This window comes from Crocuta crocuta, unplaced genomic scaffold (genome assembly GCF_008692635.1).
Source record: "Crocuta crocuta isolate KB4526 unplaced genomic scaffold, BGI_CrCroc_1.0 scaffold1, whole genome shotgun sequence".
Classification (NCBI taxonomy): domain Eukaryota; kingdom Metazoa; phylum Chordata; class Mammalia; order Carnivora; family Hyaenidae; genus Crocuta; species Crocuta crocuta.
Genome location: NW_027527930.1, coordinates 3749748 through 3767216, shown reverse-complemented (window position 1 = coordinate 3767216; position 17469 = coordinate 3749748). Strand labels below are relative to the sequence as shown.

At 38.2% G+C, this 17469-nt stretch overlaps 1 protein-coding gene across 2 annotated transcripts in view; it reads right to left on the bottom strand.

Moving 5' to 3' along the window:
• The window catches only part of SLC4A4 (solute carrier family 4 member 4), a 301173-nt gene that overhangs the window by 92330 nt on the left and 191374 nt on the right, over positions 1–17469 (bottom strand). For both annotated transcript variants that reach the window (XM_077750185.1, XM_077750178.1), the window contains exons 9-11: positions 15441–15595; positions 14687–14806; positions 12018–12192 (exon numbers count right to left, since the gene is read on the bottom strand). In XM_077750185.1, the coding sequence (XP_077606311.1) occupies positions 12018–12192; positions 14687–14806; positions 15441–15595 (450 nt within the window). The remainder of the gene's footprint in view (positions 1–12017; positions 12193–14686; positions 14807–15440; positions 15596–17469) is intronic.

The following is a 17469-nucleotide window of genomic DNA, read 5'->3' as shown; positions in this document are numbered from 1 at the left end:
AGTTAGAAAAGCACTTGTTTATTTTCAAGAGGATCTAAATTTGAAATAGTATTATATTTTAAATATAAAAAGGTGACAGAGACCCTTTAATCATATGTAGGGGTATACATCTAAACCATAAACATTGTAAGATAAACATTTTTCAAATGAGTAAATAAACATAATCTATAACTTTAAAAGACACACACACACACACACACAAACATATATATATTTTTTAACGGTAGGTCAATTTACATCATAGAGCAAAATTATGTGATCTCTATAATGCTATGTGTACACTAAAACAAAATGATGCCAGGAAGATCTCCCCTTTCAAGTGGGTAACAAATTACCTGTTCACAGAAGTATGATGTGTGTTTACATAAAGCAAGCCATCTCTTAATCTAAACCACTCTCTCTTTGGAGCAGACTGGATTTCTGGGTAATCTGTAATACCCCTCAGTGATTCCCTGCCCCTTTCCCCCACAAAAAGTTAACCTATCTGCCTGTGAGCCTAAGGCACCTCTTTCTACTGCCCCAAAAGTTCTCCAGCAACTTTCATTCACTCATCATATAATATAACAAAAGGATTACACAGAAATTGTTTTTTTTAATCAAGTTACAGGTATGGAATGAATAAGTCACAGGAATAAAAGGCACAGCATAGGAAATAATAGTTAATGACATTGTAATAGCACTGTATAGTGACAGATGGTAGCTAACTTGTGGTGAGCGCGGCATAACACAGAGAAGTTGAATCACTGTGTTCTTTCAAGAAGTGGAAGTAACATAAAATAGTATCTCAACTACACTCAAATAGAAAAGGTTTAAGTAATAAACGTTTGAATGACAGAAGTAAAAAAAAAATCAACTTACAGAACTTAAAGACACCAAGTGCTATACCCACTCAAAAGCCATCCTAAGAGACTCTTATTATAATGATTACCCACAATATTTTTCACATTGCATCAGAGCCACCAACATTCTGCTTAAAATGGCACTGGCAATAGCACATCCTCTTCTTTGAAGGGTGGCATTCAATTCAGAAAGCAGATAAAAATCCTTTAAAACAGCACCATGTACTAATCGGACTGGGGTGGGTACAGGGCAAAATAACAAGGGTTGACAAATAAGACTAGCTTCTCACACAGTGAGTATCCATATTCTGAAACAACCCGGAACTACTTCTGTCTGAGAAGTCCAGGCTGAAATCTGGTGGGGGGAGAGGGAACCCTATTTCCATGGCCGTGAGCTCTACTGCATGACTGAAGAATGCCATCTCAGTATTTTGTAGCCATTCCACACACAATCTTTTTCAGAAAGAATGAAGAATAACACGCTAGGCTGGCAGAACCAGGCTGCATTTATGCAGACAAGACAGTCCCTTGTGCCCAACAAATAGTTTTGATCGCTTACATGTGAAGATATTGAGATTCAGGAGAGTTAAGTGATATAAACAAGCTCATGTTCAATGTGGCACAAGTCTTTGGAGTGTGGGTACCTGCCCAACCACTACCTCACCCAGAGCAAGGATAAAAGTATGCTGGCTTCAGCTGGTGTTTTCTTGGACATTTTTTACCTCCTGTGCATTGACAATGTTTTTTTTTTTTAATGTCTTTATCATTTATCTTTCTTTTTCGTGACTTACTTTAGTGTGTGTAACATGAAAGGGTAGAATTGGAATGCTCTATGTGGTGGGACAAGCCACATTCTGCTTGTTCGGTGATAGGCAGAATTATACTGCATCATTCTTTACCGAGCACAGAGAAGGGCCTATTTCTCAAAACTACTTCAGGATCAAAATACAGCACAGCCTCGGTGTGAGACAGCACAGGAAGGAAGAAAGAAGAAATGCAAGATTAAGAATTCTCTACTTGATTTGCCATCGCTATCAATCTCTCTGAGGGCCAAGCACAGGGTCTCCGGGGGCCTTCCTATTTTCCTTCCTCTCACTGAGGTTTGCACTATACCTCCATATGCTCTGTAGGCATGCAGGAAATGCTAAAGGAATCAAAGAAGAAATACCCAAATCATACCCTAGGTTCCACTTATCAAAGGTCAACAGCCGCTGTTGCTCATTCAGTAAAGATAACAACGAATTTCTTCCAGAAAATGGCTTTGATTTACAGAAACCATGTGACTGTTAAAAGGCAGATTATTTTTATTTCAGTACTTGATCCTTTGGTAAGTGCTACAGTTTCCATTCTGTTGCTGACAATTTTGAAACAGAGACAGGTGATTTATTATACACACTGCACTGGAAACTTGCTTATACTTAGAGATCCTTGCAGCATTTCTGAGAAAAGAACTATTTTCACCAAGTTTTGATTTGTTACTCTTGATAATACAGAAATGTAAAAAATAAACTCATGTGATGAATAACTGCAGTTTAACTAATAAGCATTTAAAGCGATTTATAAGTTGAACTATCAGAAATCCTTTTCTGATTTATTATATTCAGGATTCACGAATATAAAAAAAGAGAAAAGAATGTGTGGGTGTGTGAATTTTTAATAGGTATAACTCATAAAGACACGTCTACCCCCAGTTTCTCCCTGCCTCCATTATTTCTCATTCAACCCATGAGGACATGCGTGTGGCTAAGCTCTGAGGAGTGGCAGAACCAGGTGGCACAATGTTACAGCTCCATTTTGGTTAGGCTTTGACTTCACTCCATTTCTGATCAAGTATCACCCACTGTAGAACAAGAGGATGAACAAAGAACCAGTAGTCAGGAAATCCAGAGTCTAGACTTTGCTCTGTCACTGGAGAACTGATGATCTTGGGAATGTCACTTAAAGTTTGTCAATTTTAGTTTCTTCATGTAGAGGAGAAACATCAAGATGGTAGAGGATAACAATGGACTCTGGAATCAAAGAAATCTCAAAGTGACATCCAGATTGTGCCATTTACTCAATCAATGACTAAGCAAGTTACTTAATCTCTGTCTTATATAGTTAGCATGCATATTAGATAACACATGAAAAATGTTTAGTATAGTCTCTGATATATGGTATCTTTTTTATAAATAGTAACATGTACACAATGTGTTTGTTTAGATATAAGATGGGAAGTTGAACTAGCTGATTTCCACCATCTCCTCCAGGTGGCTCAGCACAAACAGCATGTCTTGGAGTCAAGGACATCAGAGTCAAATCTCAGGTCTGCCAGTCACCAAACCCTCTACATGCTAATTCTCTCTTCTGTAAAATCAATTGCTATTTCACAGAATAATTGTTTGGACTAAGAAAGACAATAAAATAGAAAGAACTAAGAACAGAGACACAATACAATGTTTTCTTTCTTTCACTGCTTCTCATCTCCTTCTTCCCAGCCTGCTTAAATTATTTCTCTTTTCTTCGAAAGAGGGAAACGATGGGAAGAGAAAGTTGAGAGGAGAGACAAAAGAAAAGACGAAGATTAGTCCTCAGAGGGAAGGGGTGGGGGGACTCTTTAGATCTCCAGTATTTCTCAGAGCAAATCCTAAATCAACAGAGACCTTAGGGGGCAATGCTACAGCCATTGCTTCTTTGCATTCTTTGTGTTACTAAACACATGGAATCAGCTATAATAAAACAGAATAGTTTGTTTTACATTATAGCAGTGAAGTCAACACCCACAACAATGTATGAACAATTTTCTGCTTACATCAGGGTATGCTGTTAAACCAAAGATGGGACTTGTTTGGCAAAACAGCCAAGAAAATCAGCACAAGTCCCACAATAGAAAGATCAAGCATAAAAGAAGTTGGACCATAGGAACAAGATTCTTAAAAAAAAAAAAAATTCAGCCATAATTGGTTAACACCAGCATTTTAGGTGTTCGAACTACCTGTGACAAGGGTCGCCAGGGCCATCATGTCTATCATTGTTAATGTAAAATAAGCACATTCAAAAGATAATAAAATGTTAAAAATTAAAAATTTACACTGTCAATTTTGACTTCACTGCAACTGTCTTCGTATAACACTAAAGGATGGCCTATCTTGTTTTATGTCCTTTTTATGAAGGAATTCATTATTTAGAATAATAATCACAACTGTTCAGGGGGTTTGGACGGCAGTAATAGGAGGAAAGTGACACAATTGCCCAAGAAAACAAAAAATTTTCTATTACTTTGACAATTTTCAACCAAGTCAAACTTGGAAAATAAAATATTTTGGTGGTAGTAAATGATAAAGTATTCGCTGACATTGTTGTTATATTTCAAGCCTTTTAAGAAAACTAAAATGTTTCTAACCATAAAAAGAGAAATTTCAGCCTGTGTTGGTTATAATTCATACAGACTGTGTGGAATGCTGAATAATAAAATTAAATTTCTCTAGCTGTGTCTCCGAATCTTAAATTTAGCCAAGGAAAATGATACAGCCTAATGCCACTTAAACATGGCCACTGGAAACAGGCAGTCAGACGTGGATTATCTATAGGAGTTTTGATGTCAGGTCACCAGTTAAAAGCCAAGCCACATGATTAAAAATAAGTGAAGAAATGATGCAAGTCTCTAAATCAAATTTGGTTCACACGACAATTATCTGAGAAGCGCTTTTTTGTTGTTGTTAAGAAAAAAACACTGATTCCTTATCTCTACCTTGAACAATTAAATCAACATCTCTGAAGATCAAGCCTGGGGGATTGGTATTTTTTCAAAGTCCCCCAGGTGATTCTCATGCAGCTCAAATTTGAGGTGCACTATTCAAAAAACCTCCCTTCTTCTCAAAATAAGAACCACCTGCTGATATTTGTTAAGGCCCAGTTACACAGACCATCCATCTATACTGGGAAGAAGACTGGATAGCCAGCCCTCATTTTTTGTTTCACCTGTGTAGCTACAGCCTATAAATCAGTGATTTCTGTCCTGACAGATCACAGCTGCCAAATCCTTATTGCCATCTACTCTGCCTAAAAGCACTTTGTCGTCATAAACAGGGTTTCTGTTTACACCGCCCAGCAGGAACCAGAGAAAGAGAAAAAGCTGAAAGATGAATTAGCTCCCTGCTTAAAGAAAAGCATGATCCAAAACCTTGACCAAAGAGCCACAACTGCAAGTCTGATAGAATGGATAAGCAAGACAGGGAGGCTGTACAGTATTTTTTTTGTTTAAAGAGCTATGAATAGGTACCTAGATCATCTGAAGTGCCCAAACATCAAATGCCAGTATAACCTTACACAAAATCAATGCCAGATGGATAAAAATTTTAAATGAAAACATAAAAGAACTAAGATATGTGGGTAAATATTTTTCTAATCTTGGAGTGGGGAAACCTCTTTAAGTATATAATGAAAATAAGCAACCACAAAAGATTGAAGATTTTGAATGCATTACAATCTATAGAGCAAAAGCAATCATAAATAAGGTGAAAAGACAGAGGATAGATCTAGGAAAAATATATTTGTGATATTTCTGACAAGAAAAGGGAAAATATCCTTATCCCACGAAGAGTTCTTAGGAGTCAATGAGAAAAAAAACAAATACCAAAAAGGAAAATATGCCAAGGACACAAAGTGTAGACAGCCCATAAAAATGTGGAAGGATATTCACCCTCACTAAAAATCAAAGAAATTTGAACTGAGCAAGAACGAGCTATCATTTTTCAACCCACTAAATGGCAAAAATGAAAATATGGGACACAATCCTGTTTTTGCAAGAGTGCATACAAGTGGACAGTCTTGTCCATTATTGGTAGAAGCATAAGCTGGCCTGACCTTTGTGGAATGTAATTTGAAACAAATCTTAAAAAAAAAATAAAATAAGCATATCCTGCAAACAATTGTTAGGAATTTTACTCCAAAGAGATAATCACAAAGAATGAAAATGTAGTTTGGCACCACAATTTGTTCATAAATGAGAAAAAGCAGGAAAACTGAAAGTATACCAATAGGGGATTTATTAATTATAGGACATGTATCATCATGTGTATAAATAGATATAGTCATTAAAAATAATGCTCAAACTCCACACTGAAGTGGAAAAATATCCACTTAATACTAGTCATGTTATGAAACAAAGGGTATAAGATCTCATTTATATAAAATCTTATACATCAATCTATCTGTTTACACATCCAATGCAGGATATATGAAAGATGTTCATGAAAATATTAATAATGGTTATTTCTGGGTGATGAGTTTAAGGGAAAAATTACCTTATATGTAGTTGTTGTGTATTGTTTGAATTTTCTACAGTGCATAATTATATCTTATTAAAAATAAAGCTATTTCAAAATTATTTCAAGACAAATAACAAAATAGTTTTAGAATGTAGCAACATTTGGGATCGCCAGCCTGCCCAAATCGCTATCATTTGCTAATCACCAAGAAAACAGAGTTGACAGTCTTTCAATTGAAAAAAAAAATGAAATATGTTCTGGTAAGCGAAAAATTTGGTTACACTTGAGTTAATCTTAATCAAACAGGTTTAGTTCAGATCTTGCACATGAAGTGAAGCAAATTATCTAGTTAAGTTCCTTCCTGGCAGGAAGAACCACCAGCATACATTAGAGGCAAGTAAGCAATGCAAGCCCTTTACTTTGCCACCAAATACACATTCAGTTTTGCTGACCACAAAAACCCAACTGTCTCACAAACTACGCCGGCAAACTATCCCCACCTGACTTTTTGAAACCTGTGATATGTTTCTGGAAGGTTATTTCAGGCAGATTAACATATCACCTTACATTTCCACTTTGAGAAAGAAATGCATTTTGGTGCCAAAGTACAACATTTAGGTTGAGTTGAAATTACTATGTGGTCCTTACTACAATGAAGCAATTATCAATTTTCTCTACTCTTGTTGCTATAAACTGCCCTTGAGAACCTTCATAAAGTGTCTATCTTATAGAGGAATATCATATGTGAATAAGAAATGATACATTTCCAACCTCAGCAGATTGATTAAATATTCTCAGCACAGCAGTATGTTTAAATAAAGCTTCAAATTTGGAGATGCCAGCTATAAATGCTCCTTATTATGAGACAAATTTCCTTAAAATGTGCTCTGTTAGTCTCCATAAATATCACAAAATTCACAGAGTTCTAAAAATCTTACTGTATCCTTTTGCTAAAAGGTTTGTGAAAATAAGATTATATTTACTCTGGGGGAAAAAATTAAAATGACTTTCTTCACTCTAGACTGTGCTCAGCCATTCACAATTAACAATGTCAATTTGAGTTCAAAGATTTTTCTGTGTTCCATGAGGCTAAGAACAACTTTTAAATAACATAGAGACTTGCCACAGAACATCAGAAAGTGTTCCCTGTATGAGTAACTTGCCCATAGACTAAGCTATCCATAAATATTTGTTAAATCAATGTTTAACTATTTAATCAGAAGTATCTAAATGAATAGAATAGTGCACATGCCTGGCAACCAAGAATATAACTACAATGCAATGAGCTGGCACACATGGTCACAGAGTTGGATCTGGAAAGGACATGCTTCTAGGATGGTGAGGCTGAAAACCTTTCATTTGCTTCATAGCACGGCAAGGGGACTAGAAAGCATTATTACAGTGGAACATACTGAGAGGGATAATAAGAGTGTGACACAATTCCTGGACCTCGGAAAGCATATTCTCTAGTCTTTTGCTGCTGAACAATAAGAACGGGAAATAGGCACAAGCCAGGGCTAGATCCGAGATAAATCTAAGGTCAACTCTTGGCAAGGCGGGCTCAGTCACTTGAAAAATCCAAGCTAAATGTTAATTCCCCACACTTAAGGAGTCCATGAATACCCCCTTTGAAAGCCTGAGAGTGCTCTCAGAGCAGCCTGATGTTCCAAACGTGTATGCCAAGTCGGGGGGCGGGGGGGAGGCAGTGTTCATGCCATCATGGATGTTGTCATTGTAAACTGACTGTACTTGGAGCCATCATTGCTTCCACTGTTTTATTTTGAACACAGGTCCATGGGAAATGATACATATGGCTCCTAAGACCTGCGTCTAATGATGGGGGGTGGGCACACACACACACACGTGTGTATGTGGAATTAAATATACACATATTTTATTATGATTAATATTAACTATAATTTATATATACATATATATTTCAGCTCTGGAAGAAATGCTTCCCTGTAAATTTCTGTCTTCAAGCAGGCAAGACCTCCTGCACAGAAGCTGGCAGAAGAGCCGCTTCAACAACAACAGTACAGTGACTCATCTGTGTTTTCACAACACGTTTGTACCAGCACCCATGTCTATTTGTAGCCTGACAATACAGACCCTATATGAACCATCTCTGAGCTGTCTGCTTCAAAAGCCAGGACACTATTCTCAGTTGACTCATTTGAGCTACTTGTGCTTTTGAGAATAACCCACTGCCACATTTATGAAGGCATGTGATACAACTGAAGATTACTTCAGGCTATGCCCATGTCCTGCTAGATCTAGTGTTTAGAAGGTCAAATACACCCAGAGGACTTTACCCCCCTCAGTAAGCCCACTACATTCCACTACTGGTTATCTCTTGGGGACATAGAAAAAGAATGCCTTATCAACACCTTAGACTGTAAATGCCATCAGAACAGGGATTATTATCTATTTTGGCCTCTTATCTGTATCCCCAGCACTTAAAATAGTGTCTGCCACACAGAAGACACCCCATAAATACTTGCAATGGAATAAATCAACCTCTGCCATGGACCTGGGAAGTGATCTGGGACTTAGCACCAGATCCACAAAATAATTTGTTGTCCTGATGCCAAGCCAAAATTCCTAGTTCAGAGCATCAAAACTTCTGTATGTTCAAGTACAGAGATACTTTTCAACATATTAAGTCACTTTACTCCCTACTCCTTAAAATAGATAAAACCAATAGAAATATCAAAGTCATCCACCATCATGAGAAAACCTAGTATAATGACTACAGGTAAAAGGTTTCCTATTAAAATACTAGGATATGTAAAATTACTCTAAAACTATAAATACTATAATTACTATAGAACTATTGAGTTGGGGGTGTGTGTGCACGCATGTACACTAGTTAATTTCTAGTTACACGGATTGTTTTACAGCTATAAATCCAGTGCTTAGATCTATGCATCCATTCACTAAATAACATTAGTTTGCCCAAAATAAATAGACAACAGACTATTCGGTTCAACAAATATATATTAACAATCATTCATCTTCTATCCTTCTTCTTCAATGTTTCTGCCACCCACTGTGACTTCAACAAGTACCAAATTGCTTTACTTCGCCAATACATTTCTTCAAGGAAAGATATTTCAGAAGTGAGAAAAAATATATACCCTTCAATGTTTCCAGTCAAAAACTTTTAAAACTAAGTTCACAGCGTCAGTGAAATTATCAATAAGAGGTTACAAAATCTATTAATAAAATAAGCAGAACATGTCTAGCAAATGTCCTCCTAGGTTTGAATTTCGTACTTTGAATTAAGTCAACTCCTATGAGTGATGTCCAGCAAATGGGCATTTTAGTGGACAACCTAACATCCTGATGCACTGAAAGCTTTTCTGTTTCTCCTAAAGTCTGCAGGATCCCGAACGTTGCTTACTCCACCGTGAAGGCCTTTCCCATGACACTGATCACAGACGAAATACCCATGATAAGTACACGTGTTCCACAACAGAATCCTTTGCTTTCCCCAAACTCGCACATATGGAAATTAATTCACCTAGGAGGGATCAACAATAGACTTCAACAGACTTCTACCTCATCTCAGATGTTGCATTTTAAAGCTAAGTCACACAAGGTTGAAAAGGGGTTCAATTCCATTTAAAAAGGCAATAAACTAACACACAGGATGTGCTGTTAATTCCTCCATCTCAAGGAGAAGAACATCCATGGAAAACTATGTGTTACAAAATGATCTGCACAAGAAAGTCTCTGTATATTCTGAATGACAGAAGGAGGTTTTCTTGCCACTGTCCCCAGATCACTGCTTTCATTTATTTTTCCTAACGTGGCTGCCTATATTATGTTCTTCGTGCTGGCCTCACGGTGCTTCCCCAGTGCTTTCTTTTCCACTGGTTTTCTTGAATGATCTGATTTAGTTATCATCATGCTCTCATCTGGCTGAAGAATAACTGTCCCATTTGGATATAGATCAGACTTATAAAATCCTCTTATTGATATCACTGTCACAGTTTATTTCATTCATTCCTATCTTATGAATGAGGAAAAGAGGGAAGGACACCCTATTCACATACTTCATCTCTGGGTCCTACCACACTTGGTTTCTCTTCCTCACACTGCAGGTCTCTGGCTGGGAACACATGCATATGTGCTTTCTGGCCAGCACAATGTTATTTTTTACTGGCCAGCACAATGTTGTTTTTTAAAAGTTAATTAGTTGCCAATATTTAAAAATCACGAGATTTCACATAAGAATTTGAGTTTTCAGCCTTTTTATGAAAATCAAAAAATGAAGTAATACTGAGGGCATATTCATACAGGCACAAGCAAAGCTGTGTGGTGACTGTTCCCTTCTGATTAAGGCATGAGCCCTTAAAGGTCATCATGGTCCCCATCTGTAAGAAAGCCAAGCTAGCCATGTGGAAAAGTCATGTTCAAAGTCCTTAGTCCCCAAATGTTCCAAACATCCCAATCTAGGCACCAGATATGTGAATAAAGAAGCCTTCAAGGGCACCTGGGTGGCTCAGTCCATTGAGCATCTGACTTTGGCTCAGGTCATTATCTTATGGTTTGTGAGTTTGAGCCTTGCATTGGGCTTGCTGTGCTGAAGCTACTGTCAGTGCAGAGCCTGCTTCGGATCCTCTGTCCCTCTCTCTCTGCCCCTCCCTCTCTTTCTCTCTCTCAAAAATAAACATATAAGAAGCCTTCAGGTGACTCCAACCTCAGGTGCTACTTCACTACAAATGTGTGAGGCCCAAAGAGAGAACCACCCCAGAGAAGTCCATCAACCACCAACACCATGACCGAGAAGAATGAAACGGTTGTTTCAAGGCTCAAAGTTTTGGATTAATATGCTATGCAATAATAGATAAGGGCTAAAAGATAAAAGTGCTCTTAACAGACTAAATACAATTGTTTAAAGCAACTTCTCCCTTTTTACTTGGGTCGACATAGATGTCATATGTCATCTCCATTTCATTTTTGTGTTTAGGCACAATCTAAAACATAAATGTGCAGAGATAAGAAAACAAAAGTGGAAGAAAGCAATCTTTTGGAAAAGCTCTGCTTTTTGTTTTTACTTTAAAAAGCTGGCTGGCAGCACTTATGAATGTCACACAGGTTAATCAGTAATAAGCACTAACGTAGAAGGGACCGAGTTTGAAAAGGAAATGAATCCGGTTCTTTCCCTAAGAATACTAGCTTCACTCACTACGCCGTATTCAGCACCTAGCACAATGCTTATTTTTTCTTAGCTTTGTACATATTTTTCTAAGTGATAGAGGGCATCCAAAACATCTTTTTTACCACTAAAACTTAGGCTGTTATTGATACAAAACGGGCAAACGGCACCCGTGAGGTAACCAACAGACTGTGGTTTGTACGAAGTAAGTCAAGCCAGGGTCTTTACAGCTTAAAGATCAGGCAGGTTCAAGAACAGGAGAAACAACTCTTAACTTGTATTCCTTAAAGCTGAGTCCTACCAATAGATACGCAAATCCAACCTCAAGCAAATCACTCAATTTTTTGATAACTGTTCGCTCATGTGTAAAATGAAGCTAATCACACATTCCCAGAAAGAATGGAATCATTAAGCTTAACAGAATATGGGCCGTACATTCAAGGTAGTAGAAGATCTCAACCCGGTGCCCTGAACAAAATTAAAGCAGCTGATATGCTTTTGCCCAAATAGAATTGTATCTCCTCATTTCCTTCCCTTCTTTTCCCCACTTGTGACTCAAGCCAGATTTCATCGAGCTATTTTTGTAATTACTAAAATGCTGGAAATATAGCAGCAGGCCAGAAGCAAAGTAAAATGCAGCATCCAGCAAAAGAAAGAAAATCACGCTGAGTAACTGAAAGGCCATCTGCTTCTAGCTGAGCTGTAGGGGTGAGGAAGGCAATCTGGGCTGTACTATTTGTGTCTCCCCCAAACCAGACCCACCTGCATGTTGTCAGTGGCATCCCCAAGCAGTCCTCCAAAAGTGATAGCATTAGTTACAGTTGCCAGATAAATGAAGAGAATTGCTGAAAGAGCCTGAATATTTAAAGCATCATAAAAATCACTGGCAAAAAATGGTGCTTTCCTCTTTATGTCCTTAATGAGTCCACCACAGAACCTGGGTAGGGAGAAAGCAAACATGTGACAAGGTAAAATAAACTGTCATCAAATTAACCAAGGGATAACTTATTCATCCACAAAGAATTTGTAGTCAAAGTGTTTGAATCAACATGCTCTATTTCACCACGTAAGGGGAAAATCGGAAATTTGTAGAAGAATCAATTTTCTTCTATCTGTCTCTGTTTTGGTCACTAAATTAGGTGTCGCATTCCCTAAAGAACAGTCAGTTTTTAGGTGAGAGTGAATGGTGTAGATGGATTAACATTTCTCACTCTTTATAGAAACACATCGCCCATGTGAGTAGAGCATATAAGTCCTTATATAATCTCACCATCATTTCCTTCCCAGCCCCATTCACCATTCCACAAGTGTTTACTGAGCACCTGCGATATGGCCAGCACTACTCCACGTGCTGGAGACTCAACAGCAAACAACACAGGCGAAAATGCCTGCCCTCAGGGATTTTACTTTCCATATGGGGGACAGACAATTTAAGTAAAATTGATGGTGCTAAAAATAAGGGAAAAAATTAAGTGGCGAAGAAGGTTATGAAATGCTAGAGAAGCAATGGCTGAATTATTACAGTGGCCAGAACAGGCCTCCCGAGCGGGTGACTTTGGGATAAGGTCCCAAAGGAAGAAAGCCATGCAGGTATACGGTGGAAGAGCATTGCAAGCTTAGCCGCATTCCACACGTTAGTAGGTCAGCTGCCTTACTTATGCATCTGTCAAATTACCCTCCCAACCAAACCTCACATTTCAGCCTTCCCCGTGCCCTTCCTTCTGTCTAAGGGGTCCTCCCTCAGAGAGTTCAGATTTTCACCATGGGCTATCACACTTCATCAAGACTGTCTGTGTGCGGGCTTGCTGGCCCTCCCTGCACTCAAGGCCTCGCTTCGGTGTTTTTGGTCTGCACAGGGCTGTGCACGGTGCTGGACACACTGCAGACAGTGCACTTAGGAAAAAGTGAGCTATACAAGAATGAAATTCCAGTCTGATTAAGAGCTGAATCCCAGAACTCATATCTATAGAAAAGGAAAAAAAAAATATTCCTAATAAAAAGTACTTTGTAAAGAACTATTCAGAAAAAAATAGGAGGAGGTTTTATGTTCTCTATTCTTTCAGAAAAAAAGGGGAGGGAAATAATATCCACTAAATTTCAGAGAGAAACCCAAGTGGACATCAGAAGAATAAAATCATTTTATTCAGATTCATTTGCTTATTAAAAAGACATACTTTTGTATTTTCAAGAAACCCTTTAATGTTCTTAAAAGGCCCTATCTTTGGGCTCCTGGGTGCCTTAGTTGGTTGAATGTCTGACTTCGGCTCAGGTCATGATCTCATGATTTATGAGTTTGAGCCCCACATCAGGCTCTCTGCTGTCAGTGCAGAGCCTGTTTGGGGTCCTCTGTCTTCCTCCCCACTCTCTCTCTGTCCCTCCTCCTGCTTGCATGCTCTCTCTTCTCTCTCTCAAAAAAAATTTTTTTTAAAGTCCTGTCTTTATAAAATGAGTATCCTACTTAAAATTTTACTTAACCCAAAATGAAATGGAGAACCTAATAGTGGAAAGAAAAGGAGCAATTATCATAAAAAGAGATTTACAAAAGCAATCTGGGAAAGTTGAATTCCCAACTGCAGGATAAGGAGACTATGACCTGTGAGTTTCTCATTTCTGTACCATGTTACCCACTTGTGAATAAATGTACAGAAAAGGGAGAAAATCACAAGACAACACATGATTCCGCCTTCCTGCTACGGACTCACACCCACCTATAGACCCGCTGGCTTTTTCTCTACCACCTCCTTCCTCACTTCATGGCCTGGATGCCAACCCAGCACACACCAGGCACTCTGCTGTCATCTCCCCCTACCTCACTTCTGCTGGGTCTATCTCTACTTCCTTCAGGACTTTCCTCATGTGCTACAATTCGCTGTAAGGCCTTCTCTGAGCATCCTCTTTAAATTGGAATGCCCTTCTCCTATCACTAAACTCCCTACTTCTGCTTTAGTTTTCCCCATTAAACCATCACCACACTTTTTAATTTTCTCATTGTCTCCCACAACTACAAAGGAAAACCCCAAAGGACAAAGCGTTTTTGTTTAATTCACTGTTGCCTCCCCAGTGCCTGTGATTAATCAATATAAAATATCTGTTGACTGAACAAATATACAAACCAGGGAATAAAATGCTGATAGGAAGATGAAGGGAAATTAAGATCTAAAGAGATCCTCATCGAGATGCCTGGATGGCTCAGTTAGTTGAACAGCTGACTCTTCATTTGCACTCAGGTCATGATCATGTTTGTGAGATGAAGCCCCAAGTGGGGTCTGTGCTAACAATGCAGAGCCTGCTTGGGATTCTCTCTCTCCCTCTCCGCCCCTCCCCTACTTGCTTGTACATGCAAGCGTGTCCTCTGTCTCTCTCTCAAAATAAATAAACATTTTAAAAAATGAAATAGATTCTCATGAATGGCAAAATAATCCATCAGTTACCGTCCAGTTCGCTGCAATTCTTCACAATCTGCATGTCCTCCTCCTCCTCCTCCGTGGCCTCCATCATGGGGTGTGTCCCCATTCATCTGAACATTCTCTCCACCTGAGTACATATTCTTTCTAAGTGAGACAACAGAGTCCAAGAGAATATCAGTTTATTTTATTTATTTGCATCTTATCTGTGTCATGCACTGGACTAACAAAGGGATGACCTGAAAACTCTTTAGGAGAAAGATCATTATTTCCTTTGCCACCCTAACATACAACTCTTAAAGTGTTATATTTAGAGGGAAGACAAATGATTGATGAATAAAAAGCTGAATGAGTTGCATACTTTATAAAACAGTAACTGTTTCACCTGGAAAATAATAGATTTCCAGAAAGTGGCTTCTCCAATCATCTCACCCAATTTCTTAACCTCTTAGATCTACATGGACTCGTCGTGAGTAAACCAATCTTCTACATGTGCAGGAAGTCCCCAACACATCCCTCCAAAAATCTCTATGATGTATTCCAATATTATAATCTGAGATCTCTAATTTGCAATCACAGAAGAACATTACAACATATAACACTCATTTTACAGCATCAGCAAAATGTCAAACTGAAGTACATATGTGATTCATTTGAGATAATAATCAAGTTAAATGTGAACTTAAAAACACAGTATTAGGTCAGTCATGTGACCCCATTTCTTCTTCTGAATACAACCTCCTTCTCAAGGATGAAAACTCCCAATTGCCTGATAATTTACCTTTTGTCCGATGATGGAAGACTCTTAGGAGGCTCTATCCTGATTGCTGGATCCCATTCCCCAGGTGGAAGAACAATGACTTCATCTAGGAACTCGTCAATACCAGCAATCAGGTCCTGCCTGTCTTTAGCTTTATAAGCAATGTCATGGAACACCTAAAGAATAATAAGAGATGTGCTGATCCAACAAGAGAACTCTCTACATACCTCACGGCATGTCAAGCCTCAGAAAGGCAGCCTAGAATCCACTTAAACATTTCATATATATTTAATATAATCATATTCTCCTATTTCCTATCAGCTTGTCCCAAGCTATTTTGGTATTCTGATTTTGAACCCAGAGAATGAATATAAGTGGAGGCATGAGAAAACAGCTGTGTTTCTTTTATATGTCTTTCTAATCAATACTGTAAAACAACATTGCCTTTCATCTCCCACTGGTATGTACCATTACTGATATAGTTGCTGTGAAAGCCAGATGAAAATGGCTTGGAGAAATATACAGAAGAGTCATTCTCTGAAATAAAAATGACTGGGGCAAAGCATTGCTGGTAATTCAAAAAGGAAAAATTCAAGCTGAGTGTTAAGATCAGGTTAAGACCCAAACACTGCAGCTCTTAAACACAAATAATGTTAGCTATTAAAAAAAGAAAAATCTAAGTTATGCTGGTAACACACAATGCAAAGGGCTTTAAGCAGGTGATCATCTCTCTATCCTTTTAGCAAGGCACTAACTAAACTATGCAAGGCAGCAAATGTTTCATGCCTTTTATACAGATATCCAAGAAGGACCTCCAGAATTTACATAATCCTCTTTCCCAACCATTCCATTCTTCTAACCTAGCTGAGGACCTGAAAGTCCTTTATGCATAAGCTTTGCATACCTCATAAGTCAAATTCTTTAGTCTCTAGGAGAGAAGATGGCCCAGCTCGACATCCTTACCTGTTCTTAAAGATTGCTAGTAAATCTCTTCGCCTCTGCAAGAATTGTTAAAAGCTATCAAACAAATTACATGTGATGGTCTGGGGGTTGTGAGGTTAAGATTAGAGCAGTACAAAATGCCAGCACCTCATCTGTGGTGCTCTAGCCACTTGAGAGCCTGGAGAGTCAGGGGGTCGCTTTTCCAGCCTCCCCTGCAGATTAGAATTGACAGTTCTGACCAATGAGATTAAAGAACAAAGCTGTCTGTGAAACCTTTAGAATACCTGTTAGAAGCGATAGACACTCTAACNTTGAGGCCAGAAAGCAAGAGCCTTGGCTCTTGATTGATCATGAAACAGTTAAGTTAAACCAACTCTAGCAACTACCTACCTCCAAGTAAGCCCCAAATAGTTTAAGCCACTATAAATCACATTTTTCTGTCACTTAGAGCCTAAAGCTGTTCTAATTACTGCATCCTAGGAGACAGGATTTTTTAAAACAGAAAATGTAAACACACGAAAATAAATAAAAGAGCCCCCTGAGATGCTTAGTTGCCTCAAGGGGGAAGAACCAGCATAGCTATACGTCAAAAATGCTCTCAGTCCCACATTAAGTAACCATCTGAGTAATCACCAAATAAAGCTTCCATAACTAAATGCCCTATTCTTCACTTAACACACGGAGAAGCTAACAAATCAAGTAATAAAGCAATAGTGAAACATTTGGGAAAACAGTAAGCTAGAAAGACACAGAAGGAAAATCAGTAATTCTATATCCTAACTGTATTTCTCCTAGTATGAGACTAGTTTAGGGTTTCATCATATATAAAATGTGTGAACAACATTCAAGCTGTTATGAGAGTAAGGTTATAACTCCGAAGCGCTAGGAACTCTGCGGTAACGGCTGCTAATGCATTTTAGCATGTGTGTAATTCCTTCCCACAAGATAAGAAGACCATAAAAACAGGTGCTTTCTGATACCTAAGGAAAAAATGCATGATGCATTTTATTACACATTGCTTTATAGATAAACTCATTATTTCTGAAACAATATGGTATAAGGACACTTGAACTCCCAGGATCGAATATATTAAGCATTTTAAGAGGTA